At 44.7% G+C, this 23526-nt stretch overlaps 1 protein-coding gene across 10 annotated transcripts in view; it reads left to right on the top strand.

Annotated features, from left to right (window-relative positions):
• The window catches only part of FOXN3 (forkhead box N3), a 396443-nt gene extending 385888 nt beyond the window's left edge, over positions 1–10555 (top strand). For all 10 annotated transcript variants that reach the window (XM_070514177.1, XM_044774174.2, XM_044774178.2 and 7 more), the window contains one exon: positions 3837–10555. In XM_070514177.1, coding sequence (XP_070370278.1) covers positions 3837–4386 — 550 coding nt within the window. In that variant the 3' untranslated portion in view covers positions 4387–10555. The remainder of the gene's footprint in view (positions 1–3836) is intronic.
• Positions 10556–23526: the final 12971 nt, after the last annotated feature.

The following is a 23526-nucleotide window of genomic DNA, read 5'->3' as shown; positions in this document are numbered from 1 at the left end:
CCCTGTAATGACAACCCCTGCCTCAGGAGGTGTTTGACACCAAGTCATTGCAGCTGGCTTGCACCATCATGAACGACATTGCATCAAGTTATTAATAATTGAAGGAGCTTGTCCCTTCCTGCTGAGTCTGTGTGTAATTTATGGATTATGAGCCCATGCTAAAATCTCAGGGAAAGTTAATTTTATCAAGTGAGAGAGAGACATTTATGTTTTAATTCTAAGTCTCTGAGGCTACTTCTGTGTACCTGTTTTCATCCAGAAATATTGTCAGTGGGTATATTGGTTTCCTGTCTTCAGCGCAGTAAATGTCCTTCCCAGGGTAGACAAGGAGGCATTTCAAATTCCTGTTTGAACCGTCTTTGAGAACTAGCTGGGCCACCTGGACCAGTCATGGGGTTCTCGGAGTTTCTGTTTATCTGTAAAACGATTGAGCTAGGCGAGTGTTCCAGGGTTTGAGTTATGGAATGACTGTTGGCAAGCAGTGTGATTCACGGCTGGGGAAGTCATCTTCCTTTCTGCTCTCTAATTCCTGCAAGCTCTTTAGGAAGAAAGTCTCAGCTTGGTTCTAGGGCGTGTTAGTACCTCTCTAAGACTTGCTTATCTTGTTTGGGGTCTCAGGCTCTAAACCTTCCTTCTGGTAACAGTATGGAGCTAAAATGTTACATCATTGCTTTCATTCTAGTGTATTTCTCCTACCCCAAACTTTTCATTTAAAAAATGTTTAAACCTATGGAAAGGAGAAAGGAAAAGCACAATGAGCACCACATGCCTTTCGCCTAGATTCACTAAGAACTAGCTTTTTGCAACACTTGCCTCATTTCTTACTCGTTTGCTCTGTGACTCTCTCCCTATATGTTCCCGGAAGGTGTCACATTCTGCTTAACTGTGATGGTGGAGTAAATCATAAACTCCATGTGATTAAAAAATGAGGATTCAGAACTGAATTGATTTTCTAAAAGCCAAACGTGGCCCAGTTTCCTCGTCCCAGTGTAGTTGGGTTCGCTCTGAAACTGTTGTATGCGGGTTCAGTAGGCTAATTATTTTGGGTTTTACAGAAACAACGAAGACCAAGAGAACCATTACAAGGCTTTCATTTTCATTTGCTTTAATAACTAGCGATAGCTACGTATACAATTAATTACATTTAGCAAGTTTCATATTTGGTAATACCTCAAAGTAATCTTTTCCTAGCCACATTTATGCACTCAAGACAAAGCCAAGAAACAGCGCGTCTGCAGAAAACAGATATCGTGGAGGCCATTCCCCAGGCTCGGGCCGTGTTTACGGGCAAGCCCGTGAGGAATTTCACTCTCAGGGCTCTTAGACTCACCTTATGCTGCATTCCCATAAGCCTCCTGACCCAGAATAGAATGCAAAAACCAGACTGCTCAGGGCGAGCATGTCACAGCAGCAGGAAGCAGTGCAGAGCCATCTGACGGCAAGAGAAGAGACCGAGTCAGAATTCTCAAGCCCACTAGGAACCGTCCTCTCTGCTCTCGCGTCTTTTCATTGTATCATCACACTGCCACGTAAGGTAGATGAGGAGCCTGCTGAAGGTCACTAAAACAATGCTGGGACATGAACAAAAGCCTGTCTGTCTTGAAAGCCAGGGTCTTTCTATAAGGATTGGGGGGAGGTGGTAGAGATCTGGGATCACAGAGTGCAGGGCACAAGCTGGAGCCTGCAAGGACTTCCTTGTGCAAATGCACACGTTGTAATTGTTGGGGTTTAGCATGGTGATCTTGAGGCATCCAGCAAAGGCTGGATTGTGATTACGGTCCTCATGCATTTTGCTAGTGCACGTTACAGTGGGGATTCTCACCACCAGCTTAAATTTAGCAGAGCACCAACAGACCCTGGGACACCAGAAGGAGGGAGACCCCTTGGCTTCGCTCCCTGGCTTCACTCCCTGCTACACCATTTACACCAGCGACTCTCCTCCCCTTTCACTTGCTGTCTGGGCTGCAACCAGGGTCTTGCTGAGCCTCAAGACCCACAGGGGTGCAGGAGAGAAAGGGGAGGGCTCACAGCCCAATCTCATTGGTGGGCCCAATCTCATAGCCTTTCCATTGGTCTGTATCCTCTAGGAGTGTCCTGTAAGGCAAGTTAGTGGAGACCCACAGTCATCTTCCCAAACTTCCTGCTCTTTGCCACACCATTCCATCTGCTCCTCTGTATGTCTGTTGTGTGTCTGCTTTGTGCACATATCGGTGACTGGGTCCTGTCTTGTGGAGCCAACACTCCACTGGGAAGCACAGACACTGAAGAAGTCGTCACACAGTTCGTGAAGATGATGGGAAGTGCTCCCTAAGGAGGGGATGTAGGAGTGCCTACAGTGGGGTTGTGTGGAAAGGAAAAGGGTGCTCCTGTTCCCCAGATCTCCTAGAAATCTCCAGTCAGGCAGATGAGCTTAGAGGAAATGGGGCTGGCGCGGAGCAATAGAACATCTCTCCTCGTTCCCAAAACCGTCGGCCCTCACGTCCACGTTCAGATGCCCTGTCTTCCACAGACCTTTCCTTGCCTCCCTGTGTCCCTCCAGCTATAAGTAACTCTTCCCTCCTGCAAGTGTTCATCTCTGATCACTGCCCCTTCTGAACACCTGCTGTGTGCCAGGCACCGTCAGAATCACAGCTGCCGTCCGGACAGAACTGGTGCCCGACCCAAGGCATGTGTGGCCTAACCAGGGCTGAGCATCAGTCCTTGCTCTTATGCCAGGCGCTGGTCCAGACACCTGCAGGCATTCACTCACATCTTCAGCCCAACAACCCCGTGAAGGGGGTGTGGTTGCTGTTCCCACATAGCTGATGAAGAAGCACAAGGGAGGCCAGTTCGTTGCCCAGACTTAAAGAGCTGATAAAATAATCAGAAGTGTGATGAGTGCTCTTGGGTCGTGATGGGATCATATAGCAGGGAACGTAGTTACAGGGCAAAAAGGGAGAGTCGGTCTGCTGATGTTGCTGAGCACTCAAGCTGAAGAGTCAGACTGATTCTCATCCCAGTTCTGCTGCCAATTAGCTGTATGGCTTTAAGTAAATCACTAAACTTCTCCAGACCTCACTTCCAGCGTCTTTAAGAAAGGATGCTAATATCCGCCTTAAAGAGTTAAATGCAGTCATGTATCACACGGCACCTGGCAGGTGGTAAGTTTAGGAGATGGTAGCTTACTACTTTCTCATCGGTCATCTAACCATAACTTGTTTCTCTGCTTGACTGTAAGCATCTTTGTGAGCATGTATATCTGATTCCACCTTAGATGCCTCCCCCAGGATCCTCCCTAAGCCCGTGCATTTATATTAGGTGTGAGGTGAATGTTCATCAAATGAATGAATAAGGGAGAGAGTGTGTGAGTGCCACGTGGTGGGTATCTCTTTTTGCTGAACACCGGATTTAGTCTCTGACAAGACTCCTAACGTAGCAGCATTAGAGGAGAGCGGGCTTTTTTCTCTGAAGTACCCAACCAGCATCGCCCAGCGGTGTTTATCTACTCCACAGTGTTAGTGGGTATGTGAAACCAAGCTCAGCTTGATTTTTATGGTTTAGTATAAGAGATTGCATTTCCACCACTGTCACTTCAGAGTGTTGTTTTGACGTCTCAGCTGCACAAATTGAGTGAAAATGCCATCGATGGGAGATAAGCAGGGAAGACCGGTGTCAGGATTTAGGACCCTGTCTGCAAATCAGAGCCACCTGTTGCCCCACAGTTGGCAAATTGCTGGATTGAACGTCAGAGGATCTGATGTGTGAACGCAGGGGGGTTGCCACGTGTCTCGCCAGGGCGAGTTTAATCCATGTCCTCTCTTTGTCTCCTGCCCCTCCCCACTGTCCTCATCCTGCAGGAACGGCCTCACCAGCTGCCGGATGCGGACTGAGAGCGAGCCATCGTGCGGCTCCCCGGTGGTCAGCGGAGACCCCAAGGAGGATCACAACTATAGCAGTGCCAAATCCTCCACCGCCAGGAGCGCCTCCCCCGCCAGCGACTCAGTTTCTTCCTCCTCCGCCGACGACCACTACGAGTTTGCCCCCAAGGGGAGCCAGGAGGGCAGCGAGGGCAGCGAGGGGAGCTTCCAGAGCCACGAGAGCCACAGCGAGACGGAGGAGGACGACAGGAAACACAGCCCCAAGGAGGCCAAGGATGCGCTGGGGGACAGCGGCTACGCATCCCAGCACAAGAAGCGCCAGCACTTCGCCAAGGCAAGGAAGGTCCCCAGCGACACGCTGCCCCTCAAAAAGAGACGCACGGAGAAGCCCCCCGAGAGTGATGATGAGGAGATGAAAGAGGCCGCCGGGTCGCTCCTGCACTTGGCAGGGATCCGGTCCTGTTTGAATAACATCACCAATCGGACGGCAAAGGGGCAGAAAGAGCAAAAGGAAACCACAAAAAATTAAAAAACAAGTCACCGATTTGTTTTGAACTTATGGCCATTTGGTTTCAGCATGTCAGGAGATTTCTAATGATTTGTGGCAATATCAGCAATTTATTCTTCTTTTTTTTTTTTGGTTTGATTTTCTTTCTTTTCTTTCCTTTTTTTTTTTTAATTTGCCCCCCTCCTTTGTTTTGGACCCTTAAGAATTTTATTTTTAAAGGAGATTGAAGCCATAGGACTCATACTGACACTCAGCTGTTTTACAAAAGCTTTTCATTATCTGAAGATGTAACCGAAAAAGCCAAAATGACCATTTCTTCCTCCGGCTTGTCAGAAACACGTGGCTGAGTCCGCAGGGATGTCGACGATAATGCCTTGGGATACACACCCAGCACCCAGAAGGCACGTGTGCAAAGTAACCATCCATCAGGCCCAACCCTTAGGTTTAAAAGGTCAGGATGTCCACCCAGTTGGGTTCACTGAGTGAATATGCATAAGGCAATTGGCAAGAAGGGAGAACCCCTTGTCCTCGATAGGAGCCGGCCCAAGGTTGTGGCCCCTGGCATCCAACTGTGCCAGGAAAACCCTTGGCGTTGCCACGCAGCGTGCACAGGGGGGTGGTCTCCAGTCCTCTGTGCTTCTTAACCTGAAGCCTAGGAACATCTTCCAAGGTGGACACTCAACCGTTCATATACACCAGGTGTCAGTGACTAATGAGAAGAAACGGGGTCAATTTTTAGTGATGTTGCTAATCATTGAATTCTGTTCTGTATTAAATTAAGAGAATAATCCACAAGCCATAAGCCTGAAGGTTGGCCCTGCATGTGCGTACGCGCACACACACACACACACGAGAGAGAGAGAGTGAGAGAAAACTGTTACAGAAAACAAGCTATGTCTTCTTCACTGCCCAAATGAAAATCAAGTTCAAGAAATTGCAGTTAGCTGTTAAGGAAGGAAATAATGGTACACATCTTTTTCTGTCTGTCAAAACTATTTGATCCAAGTGAAAACAAAAACAAAATGCTACGGAACCTGCCATTAGTATTGCAGTGTATTTTTAAAAGATTATTAAAGGCACATTGATGGACAAAAAAAATTAAAACATGGCAAAAAAAGAAAAAAAAAATGTCAAACTCCTATACTGCCCTCGACATGGAGTTTGCAGTTAATGTCAGTCAGGATTCATTTTTGCGAAAATCAGTGATTTCCACATTCAGCCAGTGTAGCCAGCAGAAATTTCTGATCCACAATGCATGGATTCCTTTGAAAAAAGAAAAAAAGAGAAAAAAAATCACAAAAACACAAACTTTTTTTTATTCAAAAATAACAAAGTTCTTGTAAGGTAAATAATGTATTTAGCATGAAGCATGAATTATTTTCATATAAATATAGAAACTAGAGAAAAGGCTATGCCTCTAATTTTTAAGCCCTTAGGCTTAGAGATTCTTTTGGTTTTCTTTTTTCTTTTTTTCTTTCTTTAATTTTTTTTTTTTTTGGATTTTTTTTCCGATTATTTTGTTTTGGTTTTTTGAAGCAGGTGTTTAAGGTTTAACCTTCTTCAGGGACAAATTCTGACTGTTGGGGAACTTATTCTGCAATATAAAAATATCTTCATGTTCTGGTAGGGCCTGGATGGTGGAGCTCTGTACTGCCTTGTCTGCACTTCAGCCCCCGACCCCCTCTGATTCTCTGTTGAAAGTGTGTCCTTTCTCTCTGTCTGTACATGTTTACCATGACGCAATAATTCGAGGGCAAACAGTAGTGAGTGTGTATGATAGAATCAGGAGAACTATGGGAGGCTGACTTGAGAAAACCATTACCGTCATTTGGTTCTAGGAAAAAGGCAGTGACTAATTATGCAAATTCACCAGGAGAAGGGGAAACACGCTAATGGGCCTTATTGGATGAGGGTGTGAGTTAGGGTACACATGAAGGAGGAAGTGACACAGGTGTTGGAAGGACCAGCCCCAGACTTTTTCCTGTGATGGCACCTCACAGGAGGAAGGAGGGGCCGGCCATCCCTACCACCTCAGCACATGAACCAACCTGGAAGTGAGCCCACCTAGATTGTGAGAGCTGAATTTAGACAACCGGACGATGTCACGCAGACCAGAAACTCCTGTTATCTTTGCCTAAAATAAATTATTTGGGGAGATCCAAAGAGAAATCTGTAAAAGAATGTGATCTTCCACCCATGGAGGGGAATTTTAAAACACAAACAAAAACACCTGCTCCCTTGGCTCAGGATATGATGCTGAGGGAGAAGGAGGGAGTTGGGGTGAGGTTGATTTTTAGAAGTGGGACAGTTTGGGCCAATGTGAAACCCGTCTGCCAGCACCAAGGCACTGTGAGAACCTCCATCGACCGGGACAGTGGAAATTAACTGGTGCATGTCCCAAGCTTATCTTCCTCTGTGTTGCTGATGAGAGAACTTTAAAAAAAAACCTACACCTGTACAACAGGTGGGATTCATTACCTGAACCTGAATACTTCCAGCCTATCTGTTCAGGGTCTAGATGGGAATAATGTATTTTTGAAGTAGTCTGTTCCCTCCGTCTCCCCAAACATCTGACACCCCAAAAGCCATCCACAGCTGTGGAACCTCAGCTACACTATGCTTAGTGTCAGCTGACCAAGTCGAGAAGGCCCTCACCTCAGTTCCCCACTCTCACCCCACCCCCAAGATGAGCTTCAGACTTCCCTCCTGAAAGGCAGAGGTAAACATTCAGGACCGTTTCTGGCAGGGGACTTCTTCCAGTTAAAACCCCCACAGTGGGCTGTCTCCCCTCATTTCCTTTTTCTAAAGGAGCAAAGGCCTCTTTTAGAAAATAATAAAATGCAATGTGTGTGATTTACTTTTCTGATCTCTTTGAGAAATAGATAAATATCTTATAAAAGTGTGTTCTTAACTCCAGAACCACTCTTTTTGCATAAATACCTCATCGGGCAGCTTTCTAAGTGTTATTTTCCTGAGTCTCCCTCAGCACCTTTTAGGAGCCACTGGGAGTCTCATAGGGGAAACTTTAGTGAGGGTACTTTTTTCTATTTTTCTTCTGTTTTTGGAGGCATACACATTATGCATAACCAAAACAATGGCTCAATTGTGTTTAACTTTGTATCTTGATTGTTGAGAAAAAAAAAAAGTATCAATGTGTATGTGGCCATTTGTAGTGAATTCATCGCGGAATGAGGCTGTCCATGTCTTTACCAAGCCAAGGGGCTGGAGGTACCCTCTTACTCCCTCCTCCAAGAGCAGTAGAGAATTTAAGCACAAGCCTATTTGTGAAAGAATATTTTGCTCAAGTGTAATTCACTTTAGTCTTGGAATTCCTTCCCAAACGTCAGGTGTTTCTTTTAGCTTCCAAACTAGCCTGTGTATTCATTAGTCTGACGGATCGCCTGAGCACCATTCAAGGGGTGTGGTATTTTTGCTTTCATTTCTCCTGCTAGGAGAAGTGGCATTTCATGTGTCATTCCAATATCTCACATACTCACATGGGGCAGGGGGGAGGGGAAACGGGGAACTATAGCAATATTTAAAGATGCTTTGGAAAACAACCGTGAACACATCAACGCCATAACATCTACCATTACTTGCTGTTGGCCCTTGGACACATTTAAGAGAAAGAGACGGTAGCTCTTTTTTCTTAAATGATAAACACATAGACAGTTATTTTTATGCTACTATAATTGTCTTATCTTTATCTAGTACTGCGTGGAAAGGGTTTGCATCATAGATTTTTCCCAGCCTTATAATATACCATAAGCTCCTACTTCCCTTCCCTCTCTCTAATCAGTATACTTTCAAGAGTTCTTTGGTAAAGCTCTCTCTGAAACGAAAATGAAACAAACCCACATTTAGATGGTGGTATGAGAAAACCATTGCCGTGACAACGGTGGCAGGTTTCAGTCTTGGGGCTGAGTTTTTAAGAAAGAATGTGTCAGAGGCCTTTCCCCAGAACTGATTTTTCTTGTAGAAGCATTTAGGGTGTCTGGCCTTTGCTGGGCATAGCGGTTACCATCACGGGGCATTCCGGAGGAAGCCATTGCACTGAATGGCTTTGTGCCTGACGGACAGCTTCAGGCTGTGGGCTCTCTTAGATCAAAAACCGTGCAGATGGCTTTTGTGCCCAGTTCAGTCTTGGGACACCAGGACTGCTCAGCGCCACGTGCCACCGATCACGTTTCAAATACCCCACACCGCGTGTGTGGGCCCTTAGCTTCTCATTGAAGGGCTCTCAGAGAAGGGATCAGAGTTACGTACAGGTGACCCCCATGGAAGGCTTTCCATATGGGATTGGATTAAATTCAATGTGACTTCTCTTTCCCTTTAAACTTGATTCAGGTTGGGACTCATTTCTTTCTGGTGGATCACAGCTGCCCAGATGTTGCAATTTATTTTTATGTTTCTGTAGAGAAGTATTTTTCTTTCATCTTCAGGATTTTTGCCACCAAAAGAACACATTTGAACTCTGTGTCCCCTCTTGATTGTGACTTACCAGTGTTGACAGTTAAATCCTTAGTGTCGTAGGTCCCAGCCCTCCAATACGATATCAAACACTGTTATGCACATAATGCAGCACTGTGATCTAATTTAAATAATACTTTTTTATTATTTATACTACTATATATAATATACATCAACACTTTTGCTATATAACCTAAGTGATAACCCTCTTTTAGTTACCTGCCAAACTCGGGACTTTGGTTTATATTGCAGTTAACACAGTTACAAACTTGTAATGGTGTCTTTTTCTTTGTAACGGAATGTGTAAATCAAAGTATATACTTTGTGTGGTGTTCCTGTTTCTGGAGTTTCATGAGGATTTACACACGGCATTCAGTGTTCTGTATAGACCCGCCTACCTTTGTGAATCATCTGTTGACCCCTTCTTCCTTTGAGAGAGCACCAGCCGTGGTGGTTCACTCCTTGTTTTTTCTCTCTCCTACTGGTTATCCTTGAATTAAGCACAGACTCATCAGCTCGGTTGCTTTATCATGAATAATGCGTGTGACCTTGCGATTCTTCCACAGTTCAGCAAACAAGTGCTAGCTTCACTGACCAAAAATTAAGGAAGGAAAATACGATTTTTTTAAAACGATCCATCTTTTAACGGCCGAAACCGATGTGTCTATGGTGCTGTATCTTGCTGTCTGTCGTACTTTGAAAATCAGACCTAGGTGAAAGATCACTTCTGGCTTACTGTGATACGTTCACAAGTACCCTTCCTGTTCGTTTTGTTAGCGTTGAAATCAAGACTATTTATTTGGGATATATACAACAGTGTTTTCCGCTGTATTTCATTTGCAAAAGTTGAGAACAGCCTTCCCTACCTTTTGCAAATAATTGATATTCCATATTGGATTCTCAAAGACTTCGATATGGTGAACTTATCAAACCTAGAAATTGTATTTCATCCTTTCATGACTGTGGCCTGAGTTCCTCAACCCCTCCCCCCCTTTTTAGGTGAAACTTAGCACAATTTCAGTTATTTAAACATTAAGCATTTCTTGAGTATGTGTGTTGAGGCCATCAAAGCTCATAGCTGATTCAATAACCAGTTTCATGCTGTGTCATTCACACTCACTACTTACACTGCCATGGTGAAAATGTGGAGGAAAAAAGTATCCGTGTGTGTCTGGGAAGCATTATACACTTGTACATTTTTTTATACTCTGATTCTGTAACATTTCTGAGTTCTGTTTCTGTTTTACAGAAAAAAAAAGTGATAAAGCAATCAGAAGATCAAGAGGTTTACTATCGATGCTTGGGGTCATCTGACCTTTGCTGGCCAATATATCTACATGGCCAAATTAATTCACTAGAGTAATAATTTTTCAAAAGCCAATTTTTTTTCTGTATTTTCTGTATGAAACTGCCAATATCATGAATAGAAAGGGAGAACCATAAAGGAGAAAGAAAGTGACGTGCAGTTGCGTTTGTGTTACCTAGAGGAGCAGTGTGGAGGCAGGCGCGATCAGCCCAGCTGTAGGGACCTGATGGTGTTGCTTTGGAGGGATCCATACTTGCATTTTGCATTCTTCATATGTAATCATATTGCCAAAGACAAAACTATTTCATCATTTATTGTAAATAACACTTTCCCCCAGACCTACCATAACGTTTCTGTGATGTATTGTCTTCCAGTTGCAATAAAAATTACTGAGTTGCATCAATTGAAGAAAAATGCCGCATTGTCTTGTGTGCACTGCGTCTCCATATGCAAATACTGAGCAGTAAAATCGTTTCTATTTCTTATCTGCGCTAGGTTGTGTGTTCCGTTTTTTACAGTCTGGTTTTAGGATCTCAGCTACACTTAGTGTACCCATCCTCTTGCATGCTTCCCTTTTGGTGGAAAGTGACACACTTTTCTGCAAATACACAAGTGCACAGGCAGAGGCTGGGCTCCCGTGTGGATCTCAGGGGAATTCCAGCTCTGGTCTAACAAGCTGTTGGACAGCAAGCCTCCCATCACAGGCCTTGGGGCTTGTGGCTACGACGGACTGTGCCTTTCATTTGAAGTTGACAAACAATAAACCAAAATCGTACTTTAGACTGGAGCCTGCAGCCCTGTCCCAGGTCCTAAGGGTTTCTCATGATGACTTTCCTAACCCTGAGACTTTCATCTTCCAGGATTTCATCCAGCACCACTCATATAGTCACTTGCCACCACACATGCCACCCAAAGGCCAACAAGGAGCTGGATGGGAGAGAGGGGTAGTTGAGACAAGTAATAGATCTCAGGGCACCAGTCGCTGTGCCGGAGGAGCAGAAAGATGACATTCTCCCAGAGCTTTTCTGGTTCCTTTTGTGATGATTTTGTTTCAGTGATTGTACATCCATAGAGCTCACCACCAGCAGCAGCGACCCCAGTAGAGCTGGCCTCGGCCACCACCCTTTTGCCAGGCCCCCAAATCCACAGTTGTCTTCTAGGTGCCCAGGCTGTACCTCCTGTGGTCAAGGTGTTACTGTAAGGCCAGGAGGCCCACCTATTCAAACAGCTCACTGGAATAAATTCCTCCCCACAAGGCTTCAAGGATTGGTCACCCCATGACCCCATGCATTTGCCGGCGCTGCTGCCGTCTCCATTTCCACTGTTCGCATCACCATCAAAGCTATGGTGTGTCCCCCCAGATGATAAATCTTCAGTATTTGAGGAGAAATGATTGAGAAGAGGGGCAGAAGGTCATCTGGGTCAAACGAATCAGGTAGTTGAACAAGTTGGGTAATGCTTAAGCCCAAATAAAAGGTGTGGCCACCATAAAAAGCCCATGTCAAACGTTTTCCATAAGTGATTCTCAAGGTGACTAGAGAGGAGTCACCCAGTTAGATTGAGTGTCAGAATATTTGGGGGAACTCTGGTCAAAATGATATCACCTCCAAAATTCTGATCTGATCTCCAGGGGACATTGACCATCCCATAGAAGAGGGAAACAATCTCGTAGTTGCTTGTTACCTTCAGTGAAGACCCCAGTGGAGGACCTCTAGTCTACAATGTGGTTTAAGTGGGAAAAGAGATAGAGGAAAAAGATAGAATTGAAATAACACCATGACAATAGAAAAAACTGCCACCAATGTGAAGTTCATCGTATTAGGTATTACACAAGATTTTTAATGATTCATATGCTACCCTCGTGAGGCGGTTCACTTTTTAATTCAAGAAGCATTCGTTTAGCAGCAACTTCATCCCAGTGATTGCTGGGTAACAGTGACAAGTGGAGCCAGTCTTGAAGGGATTTGAAGGCTAATGGAAGAACGCAGAGCTTCTGTGGAAGGTGTATGCTCAGGTACTTACACAGCATGCCCCAGGGGTTGGTGCCAGTCTTTCTAGAGCAGAGCTTCCTAAGGGTTAAGCAGTGGCAATCTTGTTGAAATAAGTGCAGAGTCTTGCCAGGTGACTGGTTTGACAGGACAGCACTCAGAGTATCTGGCTGCTTCTGTGTGTTGGAACAGCTTTACTTCCTTACATACCTCCCCTATTTGGGTTCTCTGCCCTCATCAAAATGATACCACAGCCGCCCCTTCTTCCCTCTCAATTCACACGCCACTTCTTTCCCTGAGAAGTAAACGAAGGCATGACCACTGTCTTCATTTTATTAAAAACAGCTTGGTAAATAAATAAATGCAAAGAAAGAAGAAATCAAAGGTACTAAGTGACTTTCTTTCATTTCTGCCATGGCTTTAATCGCAGCATTTGTGATTCTGTGCTGTCTCTTTGGCTGAAGAACTGTAGGTCTAATGGTCTGTGTTCCTTGGGGCCAAACTACAAGATTCTGGCCTCTGCCTTGAACATGTAATTATTGGCCGCAAAGATGCCTCATTTGCATATTTAAGTAATATGCGAGCTTTCCTCTAATTTTGGGTAATCTGGATGTGGGCTCTCCCTGCATTTTTGTAATTCTTCCTGGACAGTTCAAAATGGATTATTTCCAAAAAGATGAAAGTTGTATGAATCCTCAGAGCAGTGAAATTCTCCCGAGGCTCTTGAGCGACCAGGAAGGGCCTTTTCTGTGTTGACGCTGAGATGGTGGGATGGGTGAAGGCGAGGGGGCCCCGCCCTTGACCAGTTCTCCTCCTCTTGACTGCTCTGCTTGATGGAAGTGTTCTGAACGAAGAAGTCACCATCCTTCTAGAAAGTTCTGAACAGATGAGGGCAATTTCAGAGGGAGCCTGGCATGATTAGGAGGCTTGTGTCTATGACCTAAATGCTTGTGTCTGTCACCCTGTTTCTCAGACCCCCTAGGAATTAAACAGTTCTACGTATGCTCAAACATGTGTGTTTTGACCATTTTTTCTTTGTTTGGGATACAAAACCAGGGCTTCAGGAACTGGGTAAGGACAGTTTTAAAAAAGACGCAAATATAAGTGAATAAGTCAGTTTATTAAATGTTCGCCTGTTCCCTTTGTTTTGTGTGAACAAACTGTACCAGAACAGTGCATTTAAATAATGCTCATAGTGGTAGCATCTTGATTTGCAATCATTCGTGGGCATTTTTGGACAAAGTATCCTAGTGACTTGAGAACTGTTTTAAGTTACTCCATAATAAAGTACTTATGGAGCATATGGCTAAATCTCCCTCAAAATACAGCAATTTATTTGAGAGGGATAAAGGAATTCCATTTTTTCTCATCTGTTACTCATTTCAAGACTGATTTCTAAAAATATATAATGTGGAAGAAGTGCAGTATGAGGGGGAGTCTGACACCAAGACAATAGCTAATTCCTTAGTCCCTCTGGGATACAATTTCTTCACTGAATGGGTCCATTCTTTTCAGGTCATAAAACTAGAAAGCGTGTTAGAGACCATTGAGTCCAAACTCCTCATTTTACAGACCCAGCAACTGAGGCACTGAAAAGTTAAGGGATTTGCCCAGGATGGCACAGCTGGCTAGTGGCAGAGCTGGGCATAAAAAGAGGACATTTTCCTTCTTATCTTTTGTCACATCCATTAATTTGTATGTAATTATAATCATCACATCTATAGAATTCATAGCTGGCAACACCCAACACGCACTACACACTTAACGTTGTGTCAATGCATTTTCCATACGGCTATAGTGAAGATTACTATTTTTTTAAGTGATATATAACATTGTTTTGAGTGAGTGACCTGTCATCTTCAACTGTTAGCTTGTTTCTCCTTGTTTAAATTGCTTACAGTTTCTATTGTAAGTAATACCAAAATGAACATCTTCAGGCATGTGGCTATTGGCATATTTTCAACTTGTCTTTTGGTTAGATAGCCTGTTGGGCTATTGGAACAAAAGCATTATCTATGTTACAGCTCTAAACAAACAGGCTTTCCAAAAGGCATCAGTGCCAATAGCAATGAACGAAAACCCCCATTTTCTTGCACCCTTACCTGTACTGCAATTTATTTTTCTCTTTAATTTTTGCTACCGGACAAAACTAGTACTTTATTGCTGTTTGAATTTTTATTTAATTACTAGCAAAGTCACATTATTTTCCCTAATTTACTGGCCATTTATTTTCTCTTTTCGGAATCATCTGTAACTGACTCTCCGAAAGTTCGAAAGAGAAGGAAATCAGATCCGTCGACTCCTCTCTACAAAGTTCCTGATTAGCCATTAAATGGTGCCAGGATGACCAAACACATCCCCTGACCTCAAGTGTCTTTTCATCGCAGACATTTGTGCTTTTGTATTGAGACAAACTCCTACTCCCTAAAACGTTTACCTGAAGGTCCTTGGACTAGCCTGGAAAGCCACAAAAATGCAAACCTAAGTCATCTTGCACATAGCAACCAATTATATGTTTGAAAACAGGAATAATTTCCTCCCTAAGTCTTTTGCAGAAGAAATGTTCCAAGTTCTGTCTATTCTTTCTCTCTCCTGGATATGTTCCAATTTGTGGTCGGAACTGAGAGCTGAAAACAGAACTCCAGGTACAGCCTGATGATGAGAAACTATCACTTCCTCCATTCTAGATCCTCTTTCTATTAACGTAACTGGAGACTGAGTTCATTTTTTGTAGAAGACTGATCACATCGTTAATTCACATGGAACTTGATGTTAACCAAAACAGCGAAGTCCAGCTGTTGGTGTGCTTTTCCAGATGTTCATTTTGGATCTCAGTGCAGGACTTTACATTTATCTCTATTAAATGTCACCTCCTTAGATTTGGTCCATTGTTCAAGGCCAGTTGGGATGAGCAGTGGGGTGGGGTGTGAGGGTCCTGATTTTGTCATCCAAAACACTTGCTTTCCCTGCAGGTATCATTCGATCACAAATTTGAAAATATCTTTTGTACATCAATTAGAACAAAGCTTGGAGCCATGAAGCCTGGTTCTGGAGATCCCTGGGGAGGTCAACTTTCATTTCAATCAGCGCGCCCTTTGAGAGTAATAATGCAACTAGTGATCCGTGCGCCTGACTTTATGAAGATATAGCCTGTATTTCTTCATCCAGTCAAAAGTTTGTCAAATACATTCTTGATCTCTGGGTATCAGTCTATAGTCTTCCTTTACAAAAAGGAAATAAAAGCCATACTCGATGCTGATCTGAATTATGCAAATTTGTAATAAGGCAATGGAAAAGGATAAAATTTCACTTAATGTACAAAACTTGAAATAATGGAAATCCTACTTTATTCCTCTGGGGGAATTAGTCTTGATTTATGCATGTATTAAATTACATGAGGTCTTAAGAATCACGTGCCTTATATAAAAAGCAACCACAATTTATTCATCCATTCCTTCCTTCATTCATTCACTTACTATATCTTAGTGAACCCAAGCTGGCTTCCTTGCAGAGAGCTTACAAACCGTTCTTGTAATAATCCTTCCAAGAATTTTGCCCGGAGGCGACACTGAGGCTGTAAATCTACAGTTTGCACACAGTCTTCTTTTTACAATCAGGAAGTTTCAGCATAATGTTTACTGGTATTTCGTCACTCTGTACAAGCCAGTTTAGAGGGCTGCCATATCTAGCATGTAGTTAGCTTCTAAATATAGTCAAATGCATTTAAAATAATGGGCTTTTAAAAAGATTCAAAAGTTCAGTTTGGTAACTTCTGGCATCTATTTATTTTTAGATACTTGACACTACACAGCATGTCATACATATTTAAGCATCCAAAACTTTAGTGGTCTGAAGAGGCTAGCCAAAAACATGAAAGGATAGAGAGGAAATTAAAGAAGAAATAGATTAATATGGTTTTAAAATAGATTCTCTCCTTTGTACTCATAGTCAACCCACACTTGTTTTTCAGCAACTACTATGTGCCAATCCTGATGGGTGCTGGGGACACAGATGAAAAGACACCTTCCTTCAGGTGTGATCACCTCCAAAAATCCAGCTGTGGTGATTAATGGGTATATCCTGGCAGCTGCTATATTGCTCCCCAGACTTCTCAGTAGTGGGTGGTCTTTTCTAGACAGAAACATACTGGTTGCAAAGATCCATACAGCCTTTGTCTCCCTCTCCATCCCGTCTCTCCTCTTCTCCCCTCTGTCAGCTGGTGAAGAGTTAGGTAAGAGCCTGTTTACCATCTGTAGACATGGCCATCCCTCCCATGGGTGAATAATTTCTTACTGAACTAATCTTTGCTACTGGTTACCAGCTCTGCGATAAAAATCATTTTGGATGTTTCCTTCTCTTCTGCACAATGCTTGAAGTTCTTGACTCATAGACAAGCATTCATCTCCTAGCCCTACCCACCTCCCTGCTTTTTCTCCCCACTGCCTAGCCTTCATCACTCCCTTCTCAAAATTGCTCTAAGAGCAAAAGATTGGAGAAGCCAAGGGATGCAGTCTGCTCTTGTTTTATTTTAATAACTCTCCCGCCACCAGTATGGGCTAACAAGGGTGTGCAGAAAGATGCGTGAAGCATTCAGTTGATTATCAGTCTAGTCGTTTCCCCTAGACTCTTATTCACAGAACATGAACCCAGAGACCTAAGAAGGTTCATCATGTCCAGCCTCCTGCCCATAGGTGGACCATGGCAGCAAACTCCACTCTGAGCTCAGAGGCAACCTGCTTGTGCACACTGATTGTCATGGGGTCTGGTCACACAACACAGCAGCCATGACTCTTTGATGTTTAATCCTTGCTACTAGACCATTTCTTTTAGACTGAAAATTTCACCTAATCCATCAGACCCATTAGCAGGGAAATTACTCAATATTTTTTCATCTTTATTGGCAATAACTAATCCCTTGGGAATTAAAAGTCAATTGACAATTAAGAAAATTCAGAAGGAGGGATCTTCACAGCGGAGTTAACTTTCCTACCCTGCGAAGGGAGAAGTGCTTCCATAGATGAAGGACTTGTAATTTAATAGTGACGTGAACACGCTGTGCATGAAATTGCTCTTTGGTGTTTACAAGGTGCTATCAGGAACTCAACCTGATCGTCCCAAACTCACCTCTCTAAGAACCCCCAAGTCATCCTGAACCTCTCCTGCTCTGTCAGCTCCTCGTGGAATCCAGCACCCGATTTGCTCAGTTCTACCTCAAACCCACCTTTGGTTGTTGCTTGTCTTCCGCTTCTGCAACCGCCCTCCTGGTCACGCCCCATTGCCTCTTGTCTGGATGTCAGCCAAAGCTGCTGGCCTTCCCCGATCACACGTTCCCCCACAGAGGCACGAGAATTACCTTTACAAATCACCTCTGATTGTGTCATCTGCTCAAAATCTTCACACCTGACCGCGTCGCCTGCAGGATAATGGCCAGGTTCCACACCGTGGCCCTTTGAAATGAACTCCAGCCCCATTTTCAGCTTTATCTTGGGCCCCTCAACCCACCTGGACTGTGGCCACCCTCCATGACTCCAGTCTCTGCACCTCTCAGGCTTTCCCTGGCTTGGGGCTTCTTCACATTCTTTGTCTCTCCCTGGAATGCTGTCCCACTCATGAAAAAATCCCTGTCAATCCTTTAAGGCCCAAGTCAAATTGTTCTCTCACCACGTCCCTGTAGCACCAGAGTCCTGCCTGTGTGGTGGCTCTAGTCACAGGCAATCAGGATTCTTAGCCTACTTGTTGCCTCTCTCGTTGGACGGGAGCTTCTTGGCTGCAGGCAGCGCGGGATCTTGTTCTACGCTGCATCCCCAGTGCAGTGGCTGCCACTTGGATACTTACCCCCTTTTTATTTGATTCAGTGTTATCCCATTTTCTCTACTAGACTTTTCCAATATCCTGCTGTTCTCAGAAGAACTTACAGGTTGGTAAGTTCATTTGGCACATTCTATTCAAGGGAAGTACGGACCCAGAATAGGAGCAACTTCTCCCACCTTGAGACCTCCAGAATGACTGGTTGGTCTTATTTGCTGGTCCACGATTATCCGCACAGTATTTAAAATAAAAAGCTAAACTCTGTCATTTTATTTTGTCACATGATGTGTAAGGAAACTGAGAACTCACTGACACTCGGCCAGTTTATTTTGTGAGAATATTTTACTTGGTGAAGCAGGAAACCAAGTTCTGATTCCGTCTCTACCAGCTTCGGGAAAGCCACTTACCTCGTCTAGGGCGGCCTCGTTCCTCAGTTCTGAAGGCTGGTTCGTGAATCAGCACCAGCACCTGATGAAGTTCTTGGTCGTTGGCAAGATGAGAATAGTTGAATGATGTAGGGAATTTTTCAAAGAATTCAAATTATTCCATTCAGAAGACTATCCTTTAATCTAAGATTACATCCCTCCCTTTTCTATTGGTGTTTAAATGCCCTGTCTTCTATAAAATTATGGTGATTGCAGATGGAGGTGTTGGTTTATTTTTAATGTCCACAGTTGGCTAAACAGAGAGTTGGCAATGATATGTCAGTCTACCCAAATTTGCCTTTGATTCTGAGCCAGTGCTCTATCTCTGTCTCTTTTCCACAAGAAAGTTGCCTAATATTCGTCTTTAGTCAAACTGTGAAGCAAACGTGAAGTGAATCTTCGGGAAGTAGTTCTGTGAGAAAACATTGGGTTTTGCAGTCGGTGAATTAATTCAGGGACCCAAAACAGGTGTTGTGTCGTTATCAAACCCGAAATTGGGATGAGATGTGTTCTTGGTCCCAGATCTGAAAATTAGATCACCAAGCTACCCCTTCTCTCCCACAGGTCCCCTAAGACCTCCAAAACATGGAGCCTTCGGGCCCCATCTCCATCAATCTGCATGAATTTAAAAAGACTCATTTATTCATTCAACAGACACATATTGAGCATGGACTCAAAGGCCTAATGTGTGCTAGGCCCTGGGCCTACAGAATGCCTAAGAGAGGACGCATGCCCGTGAGAGGCTTGTAAGCCAGTGTGATGCCACAGCACAGTCAGATGGAATTTCCAAACGGGAAGCCATCTATTCTGATTGCACCACATGTCCTCAGGTGGGATCCTGGGGTACAGAGAGGGAACAGTGAGCCCTTTCCCAGGGAGCTTCCGTCCTCACATTTGACTCTACTTCCTACACCGTCTCTTAGACCCAGCCTCCTTGTTCAACGTGCACACCCACATGGATAGGGCACAATCACCCCCAACTCAACACAACAAAACTAGCACTGTTGGCAGAGATCTCTAGTTACCCATCCAGTGTCCGTTCACCCTTCCTCTCTTACCAGCAGAACCCTGATTTCATTGGGAGTGGCAATATGCCCATCCGAAAGACGACCTTCTCCAGCATCCCTTGCAGATAAATGTTAGTGGGATGTTAAGGGAAGTTGTTGGGTCAGGAGTGTTGGGTGGGGCTTTCTGGAAAGGTCTTCAAAAGAGGACTAACACATCTCTTGCTATAACTGATCCTCCTCCCCATCTCCCTTCCTACAATGTAAAGTTCTAATGTGAAAGCTGGAATTCCAATGTGATAGCTGGAGAACAGAGGCCATTTTGTGGCCATAAGGCAACACTGAGATGACCTTGAAAATGAAAACCAGGTGCTAAACATGGTGGAGAAGAAAGTAAGGAGCCTGGCACAAACAACAATGACACCATGGGACTACCATATCAGCCCTGTACTCCTGACCTCCAGACTTCTTCTACATGAGAGAAGAATAAGCCTCAATCTTCTTTAAACCATTATTATTTCAGATCTGTTACTTCCAGTCAAACACAATTCTGAAATGATGCAGGATTCACCATTATTTACCGCCCAACTCTCCTCCTGACTCCTGCCCAAATCAGTTCTTCTTTCTGGATTCCTTATTTTGTTCACATCTCTACACTCCTTCCGGCCACCCAAGGCAGTAACTCAGGGGTTGGCAAACTACAGCCCACAGACCAACTCCGGCCTCCATCTATTTTTGTCAATGAAGTTTGGGGGGCACAGCCATCCTTATTCCTTCATATATTGTCTATGGCTGCTTTTGCACCAGAGCAGCAGAGTTGAGTATTTGAGACAGAGACCATGTGGCTTACAAAGTCTAAATATTTACTATCCGGCCTTTTATGGAAAAAGTTTGCTGACCCGTGCATGACCCTAAAATCATCCACAATTTCTTTTAGCCCTCACCCCCCATGTTGTGTCAATGAGCCTTTCAACTCTACCTCTTAGGCGTCTCTGGGTTCCATCCCCACCACAGTAGTAACTTCTGTACAGACCTTCATTATTGTTCTTTCAGATTCTTAAAGTTCTAGAACTTGTACTAATTGCTTCCCCTTCCTCCATTTGTATCACATTCAAGCCCAACCACTCAAAGAACTGGCTGCACAGGTGGGGAAGAGCTGGGAAGCCAAGCATAGGAGACAGTAAGGCCGCCCAGAGATGAGCCGGAGAAGAAAGCCCTCAGCACCTCTGAGGCTAGAGGGACTGATCGGGGAGGCAGAGTTATTAGGAAGTGCGGCTACACAGGCCTGTCCAGCGGGGACTAGAGTCATGGAGGCATCAAAGCCATCGACAGACACCACCTGGGGCAGAGAAGTTTAGAAGAAATGCCTTTCCTCCTTCCACCTTCTAATGATCCATGATCACTTCCCATTGGACAAACCCAGAGGGAAGCCAGCTGATGTGAAAGCAGGGAACACAGCCTCCGGGGTCAGCCCCACTGCAAGGCCAAGCTGAGCCAAGGAAGGTCACTGAATGAAACTGGAGGCCCCAGGCCAGCGCGCTGGCCGTGCCCCTCTCTTGTCCATCCTACAAGCAGGGTGTCCGTTCCAGTAACCCACCTGACCCTTCACCCTGCCTAAAATCCTCCCATGCACCCTACGTTCTGGCTAAGGTTGTGATTCCTCAGCATGGCACAGGAGCCCTTCATGCCTGGCCACTACCAGCCCCCAGCCTGGACTCCCACCCCCTCCCAGGCCCGCTATGAGCTCCAGCTGCTTGGTAAGTTGCAGTTTCTACGATGTCCCCTGGTATCCCCTGTCCCTTTGCATGGACAGTCCTCTCAGCCTTTCTGGAATGTCATCTCATCCTGCAAAGCTCAGTCCCCAAGTCTTCCTCTCTGTGTTCAACTTATATACTCCCTGCTACTGAGGTACTTCCACTTAAAATTCCTGTATTCTAGCACTTACCCTGTCTCCTTGTAGATATTGGCTTCCCAGTCTGTCTGTACCACGTTCTCCTAAAGGCAGGGCTTTCGTCCTGTGCATTTCTTTCTCCTCAAGGCCTGCCAAGGTATCCAGCATGCGGTGGTCACTCAATTAGTGTTTCTTGGATGGACAGATGGAGGAGAACAACAAGTTGTTGCTCGATCCCAGACTGGATGCTCTGCAGGAGAGCCTTGCACATTCTCCTCCAACGATGGCCAGAGGCAGGTTGGAGGGGGAGCTGGAAATGCATTCAGGAGCACTGAGTGTCACCTCCCACCTAGGAGAGCTCCTGGGAGTGAGGCCTCACTCACTACCCTGCTTGGGGATTCACGGGTGAATAGGCAATGCTTTGGCTTGGCTTTTCCAGACCGCATCCATGGCCAGGTCCTCTATTTTTGGATGTTGCTACAGCTGTGGCCAGCAGGATGAGAGGACCAACCTCCTCCCATGGAGCCCCAGACCCGGAAATGTCACAGCTCAAACGACTCGAAGAGCATCTGGGAAAACAGGACCAGAGGGGAAGGGACAGTTCCTCCCCAGGGCCCCTAGGAGCTCCCACCTCCCCAGCCAGGCCTGCCTCCTCTCCTGCTGCCTTCAGGATGGGAGAGGCAGGGGGAGGGCAGAGGTGGGAAGGTCGGGGGACAACCTAGGCTGCCCACCCTTTGGCCAGGCTTTGGTTTTTGGCTTCTTTTACACTGACTGGCCACACTGGAGCCCCTTCCCACGTGGGAAATCACATCACAAACGTCTGCACCGATGCTCTGGGCATGGCTAAGTCAGAATCCTCAAATCATCACTGGGGGGGACAATCGATGCTCTTGTCCGGCTTTTAATGACAATCAATTCTCTCTCTGGCTCTTTGTTAAGTAAGTGTCACTGAGAACAACTGCATTTTGTGAACCTGATTGCTGGCCTTGAATTTGCAGCTTCCTCCAGTTGAGGAGAGTCAGAGCTCCTTGTTACTACTCTGTTCTCAGCCAGTCACACAGGATGCTCAGCTGGACAATTAATGATCTTTCCGGTCTATTTTTTAGTCAACGTGTCAGCTCCACTAATCAGAAAGAAAGTCCACCCGTGTGCACAGGCTCTAAGGGAGGGGTGGGGGAGCCTGGGCACTGGCTGGCCTCTTTGCTGACCCTGAGTAAATGAGACAAGGTGGCTGGTGTTAAACACACTAGGTTTCCAGTCCCACCTCTGCTATTTACTAGCTGTGTGACCTTGGGCAAATCACTCACCCTCTCTGAGGCTCTGTTTCAGCATCTGTGGAATGCCATAATAACAGTACCACCATGTAGGGGTTGTTAAGAGGATTAAATGAGATGATGCATTAGAAAGGGGGTTAATATAACGTGTCACATCTAAGAGGCTCAATAAATAGCTATTATTATCATTATTGCTATTATTATTATTTTATCCTTAGGAATCCCGGAACTGCATAGTCCAACCTCTGTCAGTGCTGATGCTGACCAGGATAGGAGCCACTGGCCATATGTGGGTGCTGTAGAGCAGTTGACATGTAGAATCCAAATTGAGATGTGCTCTGAATATACCGGATTTCAAAAACTTAATATATAAAAGAGAATGTAAAATAGCTCATCAATACCTTTTCTAAAAATGCTTTTAAAATATTGATTACATATTGCAATAACACTTGGATATATTGGTTTAAACAAAATATATTCTTAAGATTAACTGCACCTGTTTCTTTTTACCTTTTTAATTGGCTACTGCTGGGAAATTTTAAATGACATGTGCGCCTCAGACTCTATTTCTCTTGCACAGCCCTTTTCTGTATGAGTCACTTTCAAAGAAGCCCCATCCAATAGTCCAAAGTAATCAAAAACCAAAATAACAAAAAGCATGTGTAGGGGAAGAAGAATTACTCCTCAACCCTCTAGGTCCTTCTGGCTGGTCTAAAAATTAAATTGACGTGAAACAGAATAACAGGAGAAAATCAAGCAAAGTTTAATAACATGTGTACGTGGGAAAAACCCAGGAAAACTGAGTAACTCGCCAGAATGGCCAAAGCCACCACCTTAAATACTGTCTTCAGGTGAAGACAAAGGCGGATGTTGGGGTGGTGGTTTGAGATTTCACCGGAGAGGAAGGCAATTTACATGGAGATGGAAAAGCAAATGTTTGATAAACAAATATTTGCTGGGCCGTCTATAAACAGTGAGACTCCAGAGAGATCTTT

Source organism: Equus asinus, chromosome 7, assembly GCF_041296235.1.
Source record: "Equus asinus isolate D_3611 breed Donkey chromosome 7, EquAss-T2T_v2, whole genome shotgun sequence".
Lineage (NCBI taxonomy): Eukaryota > Metazoa > Chordata > Mammalia > Perissodactyla > Equidae > Equus > Equus asinus.
This window is presented reverse-complemented; position numbering and strand designations above follow the sequence as displayed.